Here is a 20,551-nt window from a genome sequence, read left to right on the forward strand (position 1 = left end):
TTAATTGATAAGTTCCAAATCAAGGAAATCAAATATGTCAACTTTGGAAAATTGTGATGGACATTGCTCACTCTTTTTCTCACATTTTAGACTAAATGATTAATTGTTAATAATCTTTAGTTATAGCTTCAAATGCAGTCATGTAGTATATTATATCATAACACTGACATGGGCCATTATGCTACATATTGAGTACTTTTACTTTTGATACTTTAGGTATATTTTGTTGATAATACCTTTTACATAAGTAAGGACTTTTACTTGTCATTTTACATTGTAGTATTGATGCTTTTACTTACGTGAAAGATCTGGACACCTCTTTCTTTACTTCTTGCCATGCTTCAAATGTTATTCATTGCAACCTCGGATGCATTTTACACTGACTGTTCATTTTCTGTTCTGGCATTATCCTAATTTTTTTAACATTTCCAATCTATAACCACTCATTATCAAACCACTGACATCACTTGCAGACTGTCTTGGCCTAAATGGCGTCAATGGAGAGAAGCCATGATATTTGCAGCCCGTTCAATCCAAGGCGCAACACTTTGAGGAAAACAAGTGCAGAAATTGTCAGTGAAGCCAGACAGTCCCTGCGAGTCCAGTCCACCCAGCGACCATTTACTCCCAGAGATGGACACAGGCAACTTTTTGGAAAGAGCTCTGTTCGTGCAGATCATGACAGCAGGCCTCCATCGACTTTTAGGTTGGTCCCAAACTCCACTTAAATCTCCTTCATGTTGTTAGGTTCTGAGATCAACTGTGGCTCTTGTCTAACTTGTACAAGTAATGAGCCATTTTTTCACTTTTCAGTCTTCATGCTCAAAATTTTGATGCCCCTGACTCCAGACCAGGTTCAGGGACTCGACTGTCTCCTCTGGACCATGTAAGTTCCCTTACACACACACACACACACACACCATATATGGTAGTTCATAAAGTATCAGATTCGAATTAAGGTGTTATTTGTTGTTAGCTCAAGTACATATTTGCTTATTTAAATGTTATGAGTATTACCATGAAAACTGAAAAATAGGATAAGGAGTATGCACGCCTCTGTACATCATCATGAAAGCTTATCTGGTTTTAATAAATGTGATTATAATCTTAATATATGTGATAAAAATATGAATAAATTAGTAATCAAAATATTAGGATCTCTTTATGGACATAAGTAGTTTCATTGGTGGATTCAAGTTCTGGCTCATTGTTCACACCATCAGATGCTACTAATATGTTTGTGTGGTACTAGAAGCCAAAGTTTCCAGTCCCCTGCGATGCTGAGGATCCATTCAAGGCCTTTCCCAAACCCCCCAGACCCACTGGAAGTGAAGAGGGGCTTGGCAGTGGCACGGGCACGCCTTCTTAGGGCTGGATCTCTCACAACGTTGCCTCCTGTTGAGGGACACACAGATGGTAAGAAAGGAAAAAAATATTGATGCAAATCTGTATCAAGGCATAAAAGAAAAAAAGGGAAAAGTTTACATTTATTGAATGTATGACCCATTGTAAAGTTATTATTAGTAAGAAATAATTGTGCTTCTAATAAAATGGTTATAGCAGAAGGTAGATGGTTCATTTGTTAAACGGGTGAAAATGAAAACACACTCACATTTATTTCACCCGTTGCATCACTTTAAATCTTCTGTGCAGGCACTAGTGCAAGAGCAGTTTTCTGAAAGGGAAATTGATGGAGCTATTCAAATGCTGACATTATACCTGATTTACATTCTTTGTTGCTGGGCTGGGTGAAAAACATAATTTACTGCTGCTGTTTTGAATTGAAAATGAGTACTCTCTCTCTCTCTCTCAGGTCTTCTCATGAATCTGCTCTACTATGGAGCAATAAAATAGATAAGGATGTACAAAAGTATTGATTGAATTTGGAAGTTTTTGACCTGAATACATACAGTATTTGATTGTGTACAAATTGACATTTGTACTTTTAGCTAGTGAAACAAGAAGAAACATTACTGCAGCATACACGAGAAACACGTAAATAACCTCCTTTCTATATGTTTAGTGAAAGAGAGATTGAATCCATGCCCTGGACAAATGCAGCCGTCAACCAAACGATTCCCTAGTACAGACCACACCGCAGTCCTCAGTGGTCCCCGCAAACCTGGCCCACGCAGAACAGCAAGTGAAAGGTATGCTTTCTATCCCACTATTGGACTTGTAAGATCTGACCTTCTTTCTTGGCCCCCACCCCACCCCGCCTCTCCCCAACCCTCTATTTGACCAGTGACAGTACAACAATGAGTTGAAGATTTATAGACACACAGAGGTTGCAGTGGTAGCCATTACCAGATAGAGCTGATTGTGGCTCCAATTTTTCCCTTTCATCAAATCCTTCTCCTTGCTTTCTTGCCTTTCTCATTGCCTTGCCCAGTATGTCAAATTCGCAGAGTTTTGAATGTCTTTTCGTGTTCCTGTTTTGGTCCACAACTTATCCAGATTACTGGGCAGAGAAAATTATAACAGGAAATACCTTAGGAAGGCTGATGTTGCTATAATTATTTGTGTGTGCACTTAAATGCCCATCCCATAACCTAAATGATAATAAAAATGAAAGATTTAAACACAGGCCTGGAAACTGCTATCACTCTCTAATGGATTGACATGTCTTTTATATTGTACAAGGACTAACGTTAGACAAACTCAAATGTAGGGTAAGTCACTAGTGTTTTCTAGTCCGGTTCTAAATTGTTGTTTACATCCATAATGTTTGTGAACACAGCATTTAAAAAGTATACACTTTTAATCATGATCACTAAGGCTCTAATGTGCATGGTCAAAAAGAACCCTCTACCACATTTTAAACCCTCATATACTTTACTGTACACTATATCTTGGTCACAGTTAAACCCAACTTCTTGGCAAGCTTCATTTCCAATGAAACTGCCTCGATCTGTCATTACTATGATGTGTCAGCTCTGACACCTTCACAGTGCGGAGAGGCTAAAAGCTGTGCTTTTTTCTGCCGACCTCATCAGCTGTCTGTCAGCACGACGGGCATAATTCTGGGCATGAGGTCGGGGGCTGTCGTTACAATCCATCCGCCTATCGATTGGGTGGGGCAGATGGGGCTGTAGAGGGGGGACAGACCATAAAACACTTTTACAGGAAATCTGGGCTATCGCCCGCAGCACAGCCTCCTCACCTCCTCCCTCACAGGCCAAGTTAACACGCAACTTGTTGCTGACAAAGAGAAGTCCCAAGAGATGCGAATGTGGTCAATTTATGATTTAAGAGGAAAAGATTAAAGACGTCATCTTCTTGATTAATGTTAGGTCAACATTTTGAAGTACTGTCCTTTAGTGTTGCAATGAACTACATAAAAGGTGCACTAGACAGAGACAAACAGAGTGAAAATCACAGAGATAGTCAAGCCAGAAGTACACTGACGGCAAGTGGAAATAGACACAGCATGATAGATTAATGTGATGAGTTGGATGAGATATAAAGACATCCAATAGGTTCTTTTTCTCCAATAAGCCGGAGCTTTATAGCTCTAAATGGCTCTCTATTAGATTTGGGTGCCCATCTGGGCAAGGCTGGCAGCAGTGTGTGCTGTGACTGCAGTGCACTGGCCAGGCCTAAGACAGGGATGAGGTCATGTCTCAGAGAATGCCGTATCACACAAAGAGGCCTTATTATCAGGCTCTTAATCCCATCATACAGAGCCAAAGCCCCCTCTCTGACATTCACTGCAACATGCCTCGGCCAGCACTGCCTGCTGCAAATGCCCTGTGGGCCAGCTTATACCACTACTTCTCCATCAAAGGGAAAGTGCACTCTATACAAGCACCCACAAACTGTATATTAATGTTAACATAATCAAGTAACACCTTCTGGTGATGCTACAATGGAATAGAAAGGATAATATTTTACAGTCTTGGGGGGCATTTTCTGTCTCATACCTGTCAAGCTAGACCATGAAATAAAATTCACTTGAGAGTAAAAGCTCAAATAAATGTTCCATCCTGAGAGTCAACCTTTTAAACTGTCACTGCAGAAGCTTTAGGCAGCCCTGATAACATGATGTTTGTCTCTAACAGGAGTGATTACTTACTTTTCCATGTTTTCTAAGGTTGATTCACTCTTTTGTCAGAGATTTGTGAAGTTAATCTTGTAGTTAAAGAGGTGATTGGGATGACTCAACATGCTGCATATGCTCTCTGCATCTGCAGTTTTATTAATAATTATTTTCTCAGTTGGTCACAGTATTTAGTCATAAGACATACTACCTGTCATGTTTCACAGAAATTATTATAGCACTGAGTCATTCACTTTGTGTGAATAATAGTGTGTGTGAGGAATAGTGCAGAGTTGACAGTGACATGCAGAGAGTGAGATGCAACAGTCACATGCAGAGAGAAAGCCACAATACATAGCATAACATGACGAGGGGCGTGGTTTTGGGAGCACTTTACGGTTACTGCACAGAGGCGGTAAGACTGTGGAGACAGCTCACAGTGACAAAGCATGAACAGCTTTAACCAGACTGCCCACAAAGCTAAGATCTTAGTTCCTGTCTGTTGGGGATTACAGTTTGTGATGCACAGCGGCACACACGCCTGCACAGATACAAAGATTCACACGCACGCAAAAACTTACAAGCAGTCAAGCACAAAAGGACAGAACAGACACCACACGTATAACATCACCTGCACACCTCTCAACCTCTGCTGCAACAGGGACACCTAGTGGCACTTGATGAAACTACAACTGAAGGCCTGTTGACAATATAAAGTGAGCAACATTAATGGAGATGTATTTGACACAACAATTCATCCTTTAAATATATTGAGTTTAGGTTTTACTATTGTTTTAATGCCCAAATTTTCCCAAAGTCAATAAAATTAAACTAAACAAGTCAGTAGGCATACATGACTCATCTCCAAAATCTGATGTAACCAGACTCTTTGTGTTTTTGTGTTTCTTTGTGCCAACAGTAGAATAACACAGCCAGGTGATGACTCAGGAGTTAGACCCACCGAGTGCAGAACAGGACGGAAAACAGGTTTGTCCAGATATACCAAATGAACTTCACTGCTATTTTTTTAATTTTAAACATGAATGGTACATTTTGTACAGAGTGTGTAAAATTAAAATATAGTTGCAGCTTTTCCTAACAGACCACTTAACCTTTCAGTGATTTTACTTCCGAAGTAACTTCTTTTCTAAGATGTCTAAGTGTATGCCTAATATAAGACTTGAGCCCAAAAATGTTGTTTCACCAACAACAGAGACACACCTCTCTCCCAGCAACTGAACACCCCTTCCTGAGTGTCAAACTTTGATTGGGGTGTTGTTGCTAAGGGCCTAATTTCCACCATGAAAGGCAGCCAGCCAATAGCTGAGAGAGCTGTTGGTTAGGGCAACCGCAGTTTCCTGCATCACACCAAGCAAAGGGGTATGCAAATGTTCAGCACAAAAAGGTGCACGATGTGTGAGAGACTGCAGACATTTGCGTGCACAAACACATGCACACATGTTTTCATCACACACGCACACACTCACATGCCAATGCACAGACTATTTCACATCAGCACAGAAATCAGAGGATGTGTAGCTGTGGATGGTGACCTTTCATTGTGGCATCAAACTTCCTGCTGTTTTATTTTAAGACTGTGAACTTGTGAACCATGCTTGCTGCTCATGTTCACTGTCTGGATTTTGAGGTGGTAATTGGCTAACTGCGATTTTCTCTGCACATTTCAGAGTTGGGGAATGGAGACAACACCACAAGCAAAGAGGAGGATGCAGAGTCATTGGTGTGGAATAATATGATTGCTCCTCTTCTCCAACAGCTAGAGAGTGTGGCTGCAGGTAGTGTGAGCAATGCAATAAGGAAACCCAGTAAAAACGTTCAAACATGTGACGTGCATTCATTTAACCCTAAAGGATAGTTTGTGTCACCTACTCCAATCACGATTCCTTCTGGTTGAAGAATGTCTCTAAAGCTAATCTAAAATGTAATGTGGTTCCATTGATTTTGGTCTATTTTATTAGGTATGCTTCTCTTGTTAGTGCCTAATCTCTCTGTTTCCTTATTACATTTCATTTTCAACCAGCAGACTGGGAAATAGATTTTTAGCATTGGCAGATAGTCATGCATGAAGTATCCAAAAATGAAAAAGTACTGTCATTTCAACAACTGGAGAAAGGCAAACAAAACAGTGTTGTGCTTGGCATCTATACAGAATTGTCTTAGCCTGAAACTGAAGTCTGGCGGCCATGAAATGAAATCTATGGCTGTAAATATTTTAACACTCTACACATTTAATGGAAAATTCATTTGAAAGATAAATATTAAATATTTATTGTACCAAGTGCCTTCTGGCTCATGCATAAAACACCTTTCAGATTCAGTGGGAAATTGCAGTGAAGTGTGAGACTGCAGCCAAACTTTTTTAGAAATGGCCAAACCCTGTTATTTATGCAGGGAAAACATTTATTTTACCTCAAAAACAAGGAAGAGACTCCACCCTTTCTCTTCCTCTGCGTCAAGATTGTAGCTGCCTGTTGCAGAATTGTTTGACCATAGAAACATAGAGCTGCTTCTTAGAAAAGGAAGGGGAATGTTATTTTACTGCTGACCAATGTATTAATGATGTTGAGGATTTAACCTCAAGTTCCTCATGCAAATAATAAACATACGCGATGCAGTAAAGCCAAAGTATATTGCACATACAGTACAAGACATCGCTCATCATATTTTTATGGATGCACACTTGCCAACACACACAGTGCGAGTGTTTTCATTTTGGGATGTTTGCTTTCTCTGTGAATGTTTGACATGTTGCCCTGAACTTGACATATGATGCCAGGCAGCTCTGAGGGATCTGTGGACCGTCTGTGTGATTTGTGTGACGGTCTCCATGGCACCTTGGCAGAAGCAGACATGCTCGGCCGACAGTGTAAGAGGAGGTCAGGGATTCTTCGAACATTGTTCCGCCTCATCGACCTCAACTCTGCCCAGCTCAACCTGCACATTGCCAAGCTCTGCCTTGCTGTGAGTTGTCTGTGTCTATGTGGGTGTCAGCATGGATGCCACTGAGTCGCTGTCAAGGGCATCCAGGGCACTTGTTCACTTAACACAAAAATTGGGTTAAGTTTTTTGCATTTTTCTCTCCAGCTGTGTGTCAGTGGAAACAACCTGCTCAACATCTGTAAGCTCGTCTTCCAGATCAGCCGCAGTGACAGCAACGACATCCTCTTCCAGAACAACTCTATCATAGGTGAACACTATGCTAGGAGACGGTGATCTAGCTTAGGTTTCCTATTCTGTACCATGTCCTATATTTCCAAATGTATGTGAGTAAAACTTATATATTAAATGTTGTGTTTGTTGGCTGATGTAGATTTTCCCACTATTAGACAAGATGTTTTTGTTTATGTCTGGTATATAGGCTTCTCAAGATCATCATGTTCTCTGCTGCCCTGAAGTGAAGTTTTATCTGTCCAGTTCTTTTTGGTGCTGTTTTTGGAACCCATTTACCAGGTCATTACACATTGTGTGCGCCATGATGTTAACATTTGATTTTTCTCTGCATCTAGACTCATTTCTGGGCATTTTGAGCAATGAGGATGTGTCTACATCTGGAGAAGCTCTGCTGTACTGTGTTGGCACTGTGAAATTTCTCTCAGGAAACAGTGTAATCCTCAGACTTCTGTTGGACAAGAACTGCATTGGTGCGTCTCAGAAACTCATCCAGAGGCTCTGCAAAGCAGAAGACACCAACTTCACCATAGCAGGGCACATCCTTGTTCAGGTGTGACACAGACTTAACATTGCTGAGAAGCATTGAGTAAAGTTTCATAGGGTATTTTAAAACATTTTTAAGAAATATTTAGCTATTTGATGTACACCAGTCTTTTGAAACCAATAGCTTTTGTATTACAGTTCAGGAGGAAGTTTGAGTCATCTACTCCTGCTCAAAACAATACACATAATTTCACTTTGGCTATGTGAGTAAAACAAAGTTATACTAAGTCAATAGGAACACAGTGTTAAATACTCTTCTTTATGTGGCTATTGGCTGATTTTCAAACTATTAGACAAAAATGTTTTTGTTTATGTGTGGCATAGAAGCTGCTCCAAGAGCATAATATTCTCTGCTGGCCTGGCCACTTCAGTCTAAAACACACCCTGCTTCACTCTTCCAAAAATGATTGCTGGTAACCGCATAAGTTAGCCCAAGCAAACATCTTGAGCCAGGGTTTCATTTGATATCTAACACAACTCATTATGCTGTTAGAGGAGGGAAATAAGCAGACCATAACTTTCCAGAACTTCCAGTGCTGCCGTGTGTTGGAAATGACTGTTTCCCTCTTGTGATAGAATGATTTATGTCCATGCTGAATAGTGTCTGGTATGGCGTCCTGTGCAGGCCAGCAGCCAGCCTTAATGAGCAACCGACCAACATTATGTGCAAGCCACAATAGCACAATACTGAAATACTGACCTACATATAACCGCTTACAAACATTAGGTACATTTGTATAATTTTTTCTCACTATCCAACACTCTCACCCCTCATTCTTTCTGTCCGACCTCTGACCTCTGTAGCTGACAGCAACCCTGAGGAACCTAGCAGATCACCCTGATTCCCGTCCACTCTTCATCACTTTCTCTATACTGTCAGAGCTCTGTCTGGTGCTCCGTCTACACAGCAAAGACCAGGACATCTGCACCAACATTTCCAGAATATACAGGTATCATACATGCAGTTAATAAGATTATATTAATATCACATAATGTCACACTTCTGGTGTGGACTGTCTTTGCTATTGTGGATCTCTTCTCCCTTATTTCTTCCTGCTCTTTTCGACAACTCACTAATGTAAACCAAACTAACCTGTCATGAGCTGAATAAAAACAGGTCATCATTCAGGTCTCACCTTCTGTTCTCTGTTTTCCTTTCTAACTCAGCAGTCACTCTCCTTCTAAATTCAATGCTTTCTTTTTTCCTCTTATACATTTGTAAAGGGCTTTTGTTTGTAGTATCACAAAACAAGAGTTTCCAGAGAAACACACATTTGTCAGACAGGATGTGGTTATACATCTGATTTTGTGCCTATACTGTTACAAAAACAATCAGGGTAGTGACACAGCTGATTTCTGTTTTGGCCGTTTCAGTTTTCAGTCCACTTTCTCTTCTCTCTACTTTCAGTGTGTCACGCAAACAGTCAGCACCTGGTAGGGTAGAATCTTAAGTTCATCTTCGTGTTTATCATCTGACTCTGTTTGTGTTCTGTTGGTGCCCTTTTGGAGCCGACAGAGAAAAGCAGGCAGGTGAAAGTGGGAACAGGTGAGTGTAACATAGTGCTCCCTGGTTAATGCGGTTTATTTAGGGCCATTGTGAATCGCCTAGAGAACCTGATACAGAGACGGCAGAAAAGAGTACCAGAAGCTTGTGAAAAGCACCGATGTTCCAGAAAAAGTCACAGTACACCACAGTACTGCGTGAGTACCGGCCCACTTCAAGCACTCCAAAAACCCAAGATGGCGAAGGCCAATATACAACACTGGAGATTTTGTCACCCCAGGTCTCAGCCTCCTTCTCTGACACAAGAATCTCATCAGTGTGTGAAGCACAAAATAAAACATTAACCTTTTAGCGTGTAATAAAATGTCTTTTTTGAATACAAAATATAAGGCAAAGCAGTTGTACCAGTCAGTTATCAGTGCTGATAATACTGTCTGATTTTTTTGCCCAAGATAATATAAGTATGAAAGGTAGACCCCAGCACAGACTTATTTATCCACTAGCAGTGTTGATTTAATATCTCCATATAGAGTCAGCATGGTGGAGCAGTTGGTGAGTGGAATGATCAGTGGTATTTGTTGTCCCCTCTCTCCCTCAGTAAACTCTCATCTTACTCTGAGTGCCGCCTCGCTCTGGCCCAGACCCCCGACTGCTACCAACTATTTTTAGAACTGCTGAGCAAACATCACCAAAAACAGGTGAGTCCATGAGCCTCCTCGTGTGTGTGTGTGTGTGTGTGTGTGTGTGCGCGCTTGAGTCTGTGTGTTACGGAGAAGTGACGATAAGCTTTTCCAGTGTTGATGATGTAAGTCCACTAAGAATGTTTACCCTCAGAGCAAGTTGTTCATGTATCTCAAGTTCAAGCACATTTATGTTCATCTGCACATGATTCTCTTTCTCTGATCTGCTGTGTGTGTGTGTGTGTGTGTGTGTGTGTGTGTGTGTGTGTGTGTGTGTGTGTGTGTGTGTGTGTGTGTGTGTGTGTGTGTGTGTGTGTTTGACATTTAATCATCCAAGGAGGGGCTGAGTAAGTCAAGGAAAGGGGAGGAGAGCAGAAAAAGGGGGTGAGCTTGAGTAGAGGTGATACAGAGGTGGAGGGGAGGAGAGATAGACAAGAGGAATAGGAGGAGAAGAAAAGGGTGGGACTTTGGCAATTTAGACATGACTGACATGTGTTTTTAATCTCATCCATGCCGTCAAACACACACACACACACACAGGACAGTAAGAGATGTAATGAGCGCATAGTCCAGGAACAGTCTGTCCTGTCCTCATACCAATGTCACGTTTATGGAAGAAAAGAGTGTGCTCTGCTATTCATGTTATTTACTAAGTAGAGTTAGGATACAAGAGTGACGCACACGGTGTCATTTGTTACCTTTTTTCTCGGTAAGTGTGTGATAGTTCATTGAAAAGACAGGGTGTAGTTACACTCAGACAAGTCTACACAGCTATGACACCTCTGGGGGACATGAGTGACACTGACAAGAGTGCTATAAAATGGGGCAGGCTTACTGTGCTGCAGGTGAAGTGGCTGTTGATTTTAAAATGTTAAATATAAACTCATGTTTAATTACATTTGTGTTTAATTGAGGCAGATCTTTTTGTTATTTAGAATAGACAACTGTAAATATGCTTTAATTTATCTAACTATTTTAATCATTTTTCAAGCAAAAATACCAAACCGTTCCTTGTTCCAGCTTCTGAAAAGTGAGGATTTTCTGTGTTTTGTATGATTGTAAATAGATTATCTTTGTGTTTTGGACTGTTGCTTGGACAAAATAAGACATCTGAAGTCATTATTTTGGGCTGTGAGAAATTAGACATTTTACAGAACAAACAATAAACTGACGACTAATAGATAAAGAAATAAATTATTTGTTGTGTCGAGGACTACTGCCACCATTACTGAGGAATCTTAGTCTAGCGCAGATGACACAATTATACTTCGCAGCAGATCTTTTAATACTTGTAAGCATGAGCCATCGTCAGCATTACACCAGGATGACTGAGGAGAGGCAGTCTCCTGTCCGAATACACAAACATACACAGGAAGAGGTTTTAACCCCCCTCCAGATTAAACTCCTTTACAACCGAGACAACACTGAGTACAAAAACGGACAATATCGGTGTTTTTATATGGACCAAGACCATCAAAAAGTGGTCTTAAGACCAGTCTCGAGACCAAGACCGGTCTCGAGTACTACAACACTACCTAAAATATACATTCATGTGATAAATATGACCCCAGAAACAAGTACAAAAAACTTGAAATGTATGTTCTATACTATCTACAAAATATTTGTTTCTAGCATTGAATAAATTATGCTTCACGAATAAAAGTAGATCACCTGAACAACGTTTGTAGCCATTAAATACCTTTTCCCAACACAGTCTGGCCTTTCAGCCACACTTAGAAATAGAAAGAAACAACTGAACGCATTTTTTGTTGGTTTGCTTTAATTTAGAATGTAAACTTATTGACGGATGCAGATTGACCACCGCTCTCCCACAGGACCTTGTTGTGCGCCTTCTTTTCACCCTCGGGAATCTCACAGCCAAAAGTGATGAGGCTCGGCAGCAGCTCTTCCAGTGCAAGGCCTGCATGGACACACTCCTGCAGCTATACGACAGCTACCAGCGCAGAGACGTCTCGCCCGCACAGAAAGGTCCCCCTTCCTCCAGCAAGCGTCCTGCACCTCCACTGAATGTGCAGGAGGACGAGGATGTGCTGGTGAAGCTGGTCAGGGTGCTGGCGAACATGTGCATCCACCCAGCTGTAGGTCCAGCTCTGGTTACCAACACAAGCTGCATTCAGCTGCTCATGGAGACAATCGGTGAGCAGAGAGCAGGAGGAACTCATCCTTTTTAAGTTAGTCTTTGCTTAACAAAATCATTTATTAAGAAATAGAAGATACAGCCAATAGCAGATTTACAGTCGTAGCATTTCTACATTTGTCCTTTTTGCCCATTTCTGTCGTACAAAGGAAGCAGAGTGTGAATATCTGGTGTAAAAATAGCTGTTTGCTGAACTGTACATACAGTATGTATCTGCTAGGCACCAAACCACTTCCCTTGTGCTGGAAACATTAAGACATGACTTTGGTCGAAAACACACTCCTCATTTGTCGTTTCATTCCATCGCTCGCTTTCCTCTCAGTGCTGCCTGTTCGATACGCAGCACATCCTCTTTTGGTTTACCTAAGCGCTTCACTGCATGAGCAGGATGTTCTGTCACATCTCACAGCCGACTTGGTTTGTGCGTGTGAAATTCTCCCATGTGGTTAGATGGTTTAAGGACAGATTGAACTGACACACAGGTGGGTGTGAAACTCTCGATTTCTCTGCTGCCTGCCTCCTACACACGTTTCATGGCAGTTGGGTGGGAAAATTAAACAAACAAAACAGAGGTCAAACTAGTGGAACAATTTTAGAATCTCAAAACATAGAGGGGTGTTTGATTGGTACCAGAGGGTAAGATGGGAAATAAATTAAGTAACTGTAGACAGAAACATAAAATGAGCCAATGAATATGGGTTTGGTGTGACAGGTGGAAACAACAGTACAAGATGAAAGAGCACACTTGGCTGATCGATGTCCTGTTTTGATCAAGCTGTGCTGCTTTACATTACAGATGGGGGCACAGGCGCTGCTTGACACCGACCACAATATCCGCGATTTATGACCGAGCACACGACGTCAGCTGCTATATCAGGAACAGACTCTGTTACCAAGCAGCTCACAGTGTCATCGCTGGTTGGATTGGGTCATATTGACCTTTGTATGCCGGCTCATGAGGCCAAAATTAACAACAGATAACAGCTACTTTTATGATAATGTCACAGTGTCACATCAGTGTGATTGAGCTGTAATATGCAAAAAGGCTGAAAACCCAGTTCACTGTATTTCTGCATGTGTTTATCTTATCTAAATTATTCTATAATTGTTCTATTTATCTCTACGTTTTCATGCATATCTATTTACATCTGCACTGCATATGGAAATATGAACCAACATCTTAATACTGAGTGCCACCCAGTTTACACAATCCATGGTGCAGTTGTTTTATTAATAATCTAATCTAATTAATATCTACCTTTACTTTATCTTCTTCCCCTCATCAACACGAACTGACGCACAGCTTTCACCTGTATTCACCTGGTTAGTCATTATCACGGAAAGAGCAGTTTATTTTGAGTGAGTATATGCAGTGCAAGACAATGAAAAGTTGAATTTTTATTTTCTCATCTTATGTTGAGACTAGACACCAGAATCAGGGTCACTTCACATAAATGAGTCGTGGACCATGCAGTGTGGATTCCCCCTCTGTTGGCTTTGTTTTAAAGGAAAAAGAAACATCTACTTAAAGATCTCTTTTAAAAGTAATGCTAAGTCAGGGTTACATGATATATGATTATTTTCTTCCTTTCTTTTGTGTGTTTGTGTGCTGGTGACTCAGAGCTGAGGTCTGTGCAGGATAGCGAGGAGCTTTTGGTGAATGTGGCCGCCACCATCAACAACCTGTCCTTCTACCAGGAAGAAAGCTCTATACTTACACACAGTCAGCTCAACATCGCAAAGTGTAAGGCTGACCGATCTAAATGCAGACGTGAAAAATAAAAAACAATGAGAGTGTGTTACTGTTTGTCTGGTTTGCCGATTCCTCTGCTCACTCTTTCTTTGTACTTCAGTGATGCTGAAGTTGGTGCTCAGCTCCAGTATGGACGCCATGCTTGAGGCCACCCGTGTGTATGGAAATTTGTCTCAGTCCAAGGATGTACGGGACTTTATTATGCAAAACAAAGGTATATGATGGACACAAACACCAACCAGTACACACAAAACCCTCCAACATGAGACTGTACCTATTTCACACAGTATTCATTGGCTCTTGCAGGAATGTTGGCCAAGAGATGCCATGTTAGAAACAAAAGCGTAGAATGAAAAAAAGGCTTATGTAACGATGCATTAATAATGTCATCCAAGCACACAACTTTAAAGAAAAATTAGCACTCAGACACAGAACATCCAGTACAGTATCCACCTCTGCACACTGTACTGTCATGTGTAGGCTGGACTTATCTGCAAGGCCAGCTACAGTCAGTATAAACATGCCTGCTGACTCTGGTGATAGAAGCTTTCTTATCTTTGCCCTGCTTTGTCCTCCATCACGCTGTCATCTTTCTCCGTCTCTCTCTCTCTCTCTCTCCCTCAGTGCACCAGTTTTTAGTGACGCTGCTGGACTCACAAAGCACAGAGATGTGTTTTTCAGCCTGCGGGGTCCTCACCAACCTGGCTCTGGACCCCCCCAACAGGGTCAGTCTCTCACTAGAGGGGGCTGCTGCCAAGTAAGGACAAATGCACTTAGATATTAAGAGTTTGTTTGTGTGTGTGTGTGTGTGTGTGTGTGTGTGTGTGTGTGTGTGTGTGTGTGTGTGTGTGTGTGTGTGTATATATGTATATGATGTACATAAAAACAGTAATTAGGGCACTGGTTAGCTCACCTGTCAGAGCACCCTCACCATATTCAAATTCTAAGTCCTTAGCGTAGAGTCCTGGGTTCGGTTCCAGCCTGCTGTCCTTTTCTACATGTCATCCCGTCTCTCTCTCCCACATTTCCTGTCTCTCTCTTCAGCTGTTCTATCACATAAAGGCAAAAAATAGATTAATTAATAGCAAACTGGCCTAAACCTCTCTGAGTTTTTGGCAAACATAGCATCCTCTTTGCAACGAGGAGTAAACAGGGTTTTTGGGGGGAAATATTGTCTTCATTCTGACAAACATGAGCACAACAACTCCACAGGCATGATCAAGATGCTACTAATCATCTCAACCTTGATGTAATTTGTTCACAGTGGTTATAATTACTGTCAATTTAGATTCATTTCTACAATTTGAAGACATGGGAACTCGAAATGGAACAAATTATGTGACCCTCTATCTATAGTGTAAGCTTCCCTCCAGCACTGCTTTAACATTTAAGTCCTTATTTCCCCTTTACAAACACACACACACACACAATCCTCTTTCAGATGTCGGTCCAATGAAGTGGAGCTAATGGCCACAAACCCACCAGTCATGTGAATCCCTCCTCCCTTGAGTCATACGATTTATGTATGTGTGATGTGTGTGTGACCAGGCTCGTGGACTGTTTGAAAGACTTTGGACCAGGTGATTGGCAGTTGGCGGGCCAGGTCTGTCAGGCGCTGTGGAACATGATTGGCGGCGGCTCTGAGAAACTGCTGGACACACAGGAGGGAGAGTCACTGTTGGAGATCCTCACTACATACTTAGGTTGGTGCAGCAGTGTTATTCCTAATCCTTACATAACAAGGGAGGGATTCATGCTGGAAAGAACATGCTCTTATTCACATCAGTGGCCCTCAGGGGGAAGGGAGGGACACACACATCCCCCACTTTCACGAACATAATACCTCCGTCAGATGTTGGAGGTGCCAGAATTGAAAACCTGTCACTGAAAAGTATTCAAAATAAACCTGAAACTTCCAACTATCCTCTCTCATCCTTTGCCCACTGGTTTTAATTCATTCCTTAGACAAAGAAGAGGCTTTGAAGTGGATAGAAGATGAAGATATGAGGGACTTCCACAGGGCATGCTGGGAGTTAGAGTTCCTCCCTGTAGCTCAAAAACTGATGAAGACGCTCCAGCCTCCAGACCGTACAGCTTGACAAACTGGGACATGAAGTTAAGAGTTTCATGTTGTGATAGAAACCTTAGATTTTTTATTTTTTTAATATTTAACCCAGAGTCCATAATATAACTATTAAACGCTTACAGGTGGCTGTGAATGTTTGTATTTTTCTTTTTTAATGGATAAAGCAGGTGTGGTTGGATTGAGTCAGTCAGTTACAGTGGATTCTGTTGTTGGATATTCAGGGCAGAAAAAAATCAAAACATCCTTAAAAACATCTCAACTCACTGCTGAAGCATTGATCACTTTTCCCTCCCCTGTCCATCCATATGCTCAAGTATGTTTCAAATGGTCATACATTTGCTCAGTTATAGCTAAATACTTGAGATTTAAGCTGACTATTTTGTTTTTGCAGCTAGTTTTAAGACATACAGATGGTCAGTGTATCATATTCAAAACAATAGGCTAATAAAGGTCATCATGCAAAATATTTGCAGCAATTTGTATAAATAGTAAAATGTAAGCATATGAAGATATTCTCAGTTCTATGCATTTCATGTCATGTATTTATTGCATTTAATGCAATGCATTTTTGTAACAATTTTCCCCTTTAAATGCACTTTAATTCCCATAGTTTGCAGAAGCCTTATTTCTGGGTATCCTCACATGTACAGGGATAATTTAAAACAAGCTCTTTGCACATTTATGTAACAGACTCATCTGTGTTTTAAAGGTTATTTTATGACAATGATGTCTTGATAACAGATGACTGGCATGGAGTGGCTCTCATAAGGAAAGCTTTTGTTGTCTGTGGATTGTGTGACATTGGAACTTGTACATAATAAAGCAGAACAGTTTTGCTTCTCAAAGCCTTTATTGTTACACATATATGGGGCCAGGCATGGCTTACAAGTTACAGCAAGTAGCCTAAAGTACAGCATTTCAAAAACACATCGTTATTACATTGAAACAAATCAGGAACCGCGGTGTCAGTTCTCCCAGTTTTCACACAATAGTGACCTTAAAACAACCACAAGACAAGCTGATGTTTCAAAAACCCCTAAACAACGCATTGGCCAGTGCTAATAACAAACATTGTTCTCTACATAGAATTTATCAGGTTGATATGAAAGACAGTTGGCTGGCTGATATTGAAGGTTGCTTAGTAAATGTTTCCTATCCCAAGTATTGTCTGGGAAAGCCACCAAAATGTGAAGGCAGTGTGGTGGAGGGTTTCTCCTGGCAATTGAGAATTGACAGATTGGCCTCTGTGGAAAACACCCTGAAGTTTTTTTTTTGAGGATTACCAGCCTCACCGGGGAAGTCAAGGATTTTCCCAGGGAGGAGTGGCATGGGGGCAAACAGGAAAGAGAGGTATGGTGTCCTACAAGGAATCCCCCCTTATCTCGAGCCAAATGTAGGTCGGGAGCAAAGAGAAACCTTGACCTTGAACGCACCACAGGAACAGGGACCATTATTTGGTTCCCTGAGTCATACAGATCTCAAGCTTGTACAGTAAAATGAAATTCACATGAAAGTCCATGGACCGTACTGATGACAAACTGAACTGTTCCCCTGAGTTCAGCTTACTGTTGATGAAGTCAGCTTTATTATCAAAGAGCTGAGAGTACTTTGGAACATAAGGTGATTGAATAAACACTCCATGTCTTTTCATGAGTCACCTTTTGCATAGCAGCATTCAAATATGCTTACTAATTACCATGGGTTATACTTGTGCAACTGAGCAGTGGAAGTGAGCCGATGGTGATACTGATTGTGCAGTGACCGTTGATGAATTGTGTAGGCCTCTCCAAATTGAGTACAATTTCTTTGATGAAGCAATGCATTCAAATTGTTTAGGAGAAAACTACGAATGATACACAACAATTCAATATGATAGTTTATTTCTCGTCTTTTTTTTTTATATATATATATTTTCATATAAAAAAAAGTGTCAGTAACTGACATCAGTCAGAAGTTTGGAAAAAAAAATCTCCACTTTCTCTCAAATCACTTCCAAATGTACCATTCTTTTATCATCATCATCACCACCTCCCTCCTCCAGGTATCACTCATTCATCTGTCTTATTCTCTCAATCCACCCTCAGAAGAATGCAGTACACAACTGGTTTTAGTAAACAAAAAAACAAAACTTTTTTTTTTTTTTTTAAAACAACAAAAACACAAAAGCGGCTTTTGCGCTGGTTAGACTTCCCCAGCAGGGATATAAGCACAGCTACAACCTTTTGCGTTTGACAACTGTCAACCGCAGTCGGCCCTGTGTGGGCTAGCCAGGTCCCAGAGAAATGGGAACATGGCAGCCCAGAAAGAGTCTCTGCTCACCAAAGAGCACTTCTTATATGTTTTCAAGAGAAAAACAGAAGAGGTATTCATTACTGGTAAAATTCACAATCCAAAGCTTTGAAAGTGTTAGGGTGACCAGGCAGCTGGGATAAGCGGAAGACAGAAAAGGTGTGGTTAGGGCAACCGGAAGCAAATCCCTCCTGGAAAACCTGGTTTCCAACTTTCTTTTTTTATTAGCTTTTTTTCTCCCCAGGAAAATAAAGACATCCTCAACAATAAATGATAAACAGTTACCTCACAATAACAGAGCTACAGCAGAAGCAAGAAGTCTTCCCTTCAAAGTGCCTCGCTTTTTTTGACACATGAAATTCAAAGAAGACTTTTTTCCCCTCCGTCATTTCTGTGAAACACACACACACACACACCTCAGTCAACTCATCCACACGTGTACAGTCAAACTCAAAAAGGGCTCAGTGTTCTTTGAGTTTCTTTCCACATCTCTCCAATTTCCACACACTCCTTGGATTAGCTTACATTGACGTTTGAGATTTGGGATAGGGGGTAGAGGACAAGTGGGAGGGGGGTAATGCAATGGATTTCAAATGGATAGGGGCTTAGGGGGACGTAATGGGGTTGGGGTGGGTGATTTAGGGATCAATATGACCCCGCTGGATACAACATTGGAGCAGCAGCATCAGCACATCACGCACACTGTGCTGGATAGTTCAGGCACACGTAAAAAAAAACAAACAAACAAAAAAACACTGCCCAAAGTTAATGATTCCATCTCCAGTTACTACTAACAGCAACCACATCGACAACAACATCCTCTTCCCTTAAAAAATAAAGAAACTAAACAAATATAACAGTGACAACAGAATCAAAATGCAGACTGTTTCTGGCTGCATAGCTTTCTGGGTGGTTTTTGTGAGTCTTCACTCTGCCAGGGGGCCAAAGAGATTGGCAACAAACGTGTTGCATGCTGGAATACTGAACTGTCGACCTGGATGCCTCTGGTATCAGTGCTCAGGCCGGACACAAACTCCCCAGCAGCGCAGTAGTTTGCTCCAGGCTGCCCTCTCATGGACAGTTTTGGCACTGCAGGCAACACAATCTGTGGAGTATCCACTTGTAGTTTGAGATGACTTTCTTCAACATTTCTCTCTTTTTTTTCTTTTTTTTCTTCATTTGTTCTGATCCTCTTCTCAACATCCATCCGACAAGCACCGTCAAAACCCAGGCCATCTCATCTCTCTTGCACATTTTTGTTGTATCCCCGTCACCCACCCCCCGCCCCCTTTGATTTTCCTTTTTTTTTTTTTTTTTTCACCTTCCTCTCTTCTCTTTGAAGTGTCCCATAGTGAGCAACAACAATGACAGTAAAAAGACAACGATAAAAACGCCAAAAGCACTTCATGTCATGTAGCGGGTGATCGCTCTCAGAGCGTATAACAGTTCTGCCTGCATTCGCGCTTCCATTAGAAGCAGATTAACGTGGACCTGCAGGAGAAAGGAGAGAAAAGGGGACAGTTATGAAACACTGTACGTTAATCAATTAAGATAGCTGCTACGGACCAGGCCAGGAGAGGATATCAGGATCTTACCTTCTCGGAGTGCTGAAACTGCCTCCAGAAGCTCTCATACATTCGTTTGGTGGTCTTCTCAGGACTACACACCATGGTCTTAATATAGATCTTAAAGCTACGGTCCAGAAGCTGGTTAATCTCCCGTAATCATAGTCATCATACCTGATGAATACAGAGAAACAGCGTTAGGGAAAAGAGAGGCAAAGTAATGGTTACATCATACAACAGGACAAAGTTTCTAGCGACTGACCTGATGCCAAACATGCAGTGGATGTAGTTCCAGATGGCCCTGCGCAGCATGCTGGTGTCCACATCCTTATGTGTTGCCATGGTGTTGTAGGTCAGATTGTAGGCCATCTGGAACTTCTCGTCCAGCATCTGACCAACATCCGGGTACAGTCTGTTGACCAGAGAGAAACCGTGATCCTCCCAACTGTAGTCCTAGAGAAAAAGAGAATAAGAAGTAAATAACAGCTATAAAAAAAAACATGTATTACAAAACTGTACTCTATATCAGCCTGTTTTTTTTTTATCTCTACCTGCACTCTGAATGTGGGCACATGCTCCCCCCTCCTGGAGAAGTCCTTGTAGCCGTAGCTGGGGTCTCAAAGTGTCGGGAGATGTCTCTGGAGGGAACACATTCCTCGTCCTCCGCCGTGACCACCAGCATGCTCTCCGTCTTCTCCCTCTCAAAGCGAGTCGCCATCTCCTCCTGGCTAGCCTCCTCGTC

General features: G+C 41.5%; 2 protein-coding genes across 2 annotated transcripts; one reads left to right on the top strand and one right to left on the bottom strand.

The window, feature by feature from the left end:
* Positions 1-478: 478 nt before the first annotated feature.
* Positions 479-16,421, top strand: LOC119916703 (armadillo repeat-containing protein 2-like). The gene is given in 18 exon segments (XM_038736695.1): positions 479-706; positions 814-886; positions 1,253-1,314; positions 1,316-1,416; positions 2,024-2,150; positions 4,959-5,026; positions 5,728-5,835; positions 6,837-7,021; positions 7,145-7,247; positions 7,567-7,781; positions 8,579-8,724; positions 9,877-9,976; positions 11,794-12,115; positions 13,738-13,860; positions 13,970-14,083; positions 14,494-14,626; positions 15,418-15,572; positions 15,835-16,421. Coding segments are annotated over 18 exon segments (2,487 nt in total). The 5' UTR covers positions 479-488; the 3' UTR covers positions 15,969-16,421.
* Positions 16,422-16,786: 365 nt separating this feature from the next.
* On the bottom strand, positions 16,787-20,548 carry LOC119916705 (sestrin-1-like; the record flags this gene model as incomplete). The annotated part of the gene is given in 6 exon segments (XM_038736696.1): positions 16,787-19,735; positions 19,840-19,961; positions 19,964-19,983; positions 20,072-20,262; positions 20,361-20,417; positions 20,420-20,548. Coding segments are annotated over 6 exon segments (606 nt in total), but the record flags the coding sequence as incomplete, so codon positions are not given.
* Positions 20,549-20,551: the final 3 nt, after the last annotated feature.

Source organism: Micropterus salmoides, unplaced genomic scaffold, assembly GCF_014851395.1.
Source record: "Micropterus salmoides isolate LMB-PRFRI ecotype aquatic unplaced genomic scaffold, ASM1485139v1 Ms_hic_scaffold_2109, whole genome shotgun sequence".
NCBI classification, from domain to species: Eukaryota; Metazoa; Chordata; class Actinopteri; order Centrarchiformes; family Centrarchidae; genus Micropterus; species Micropterus salmoides.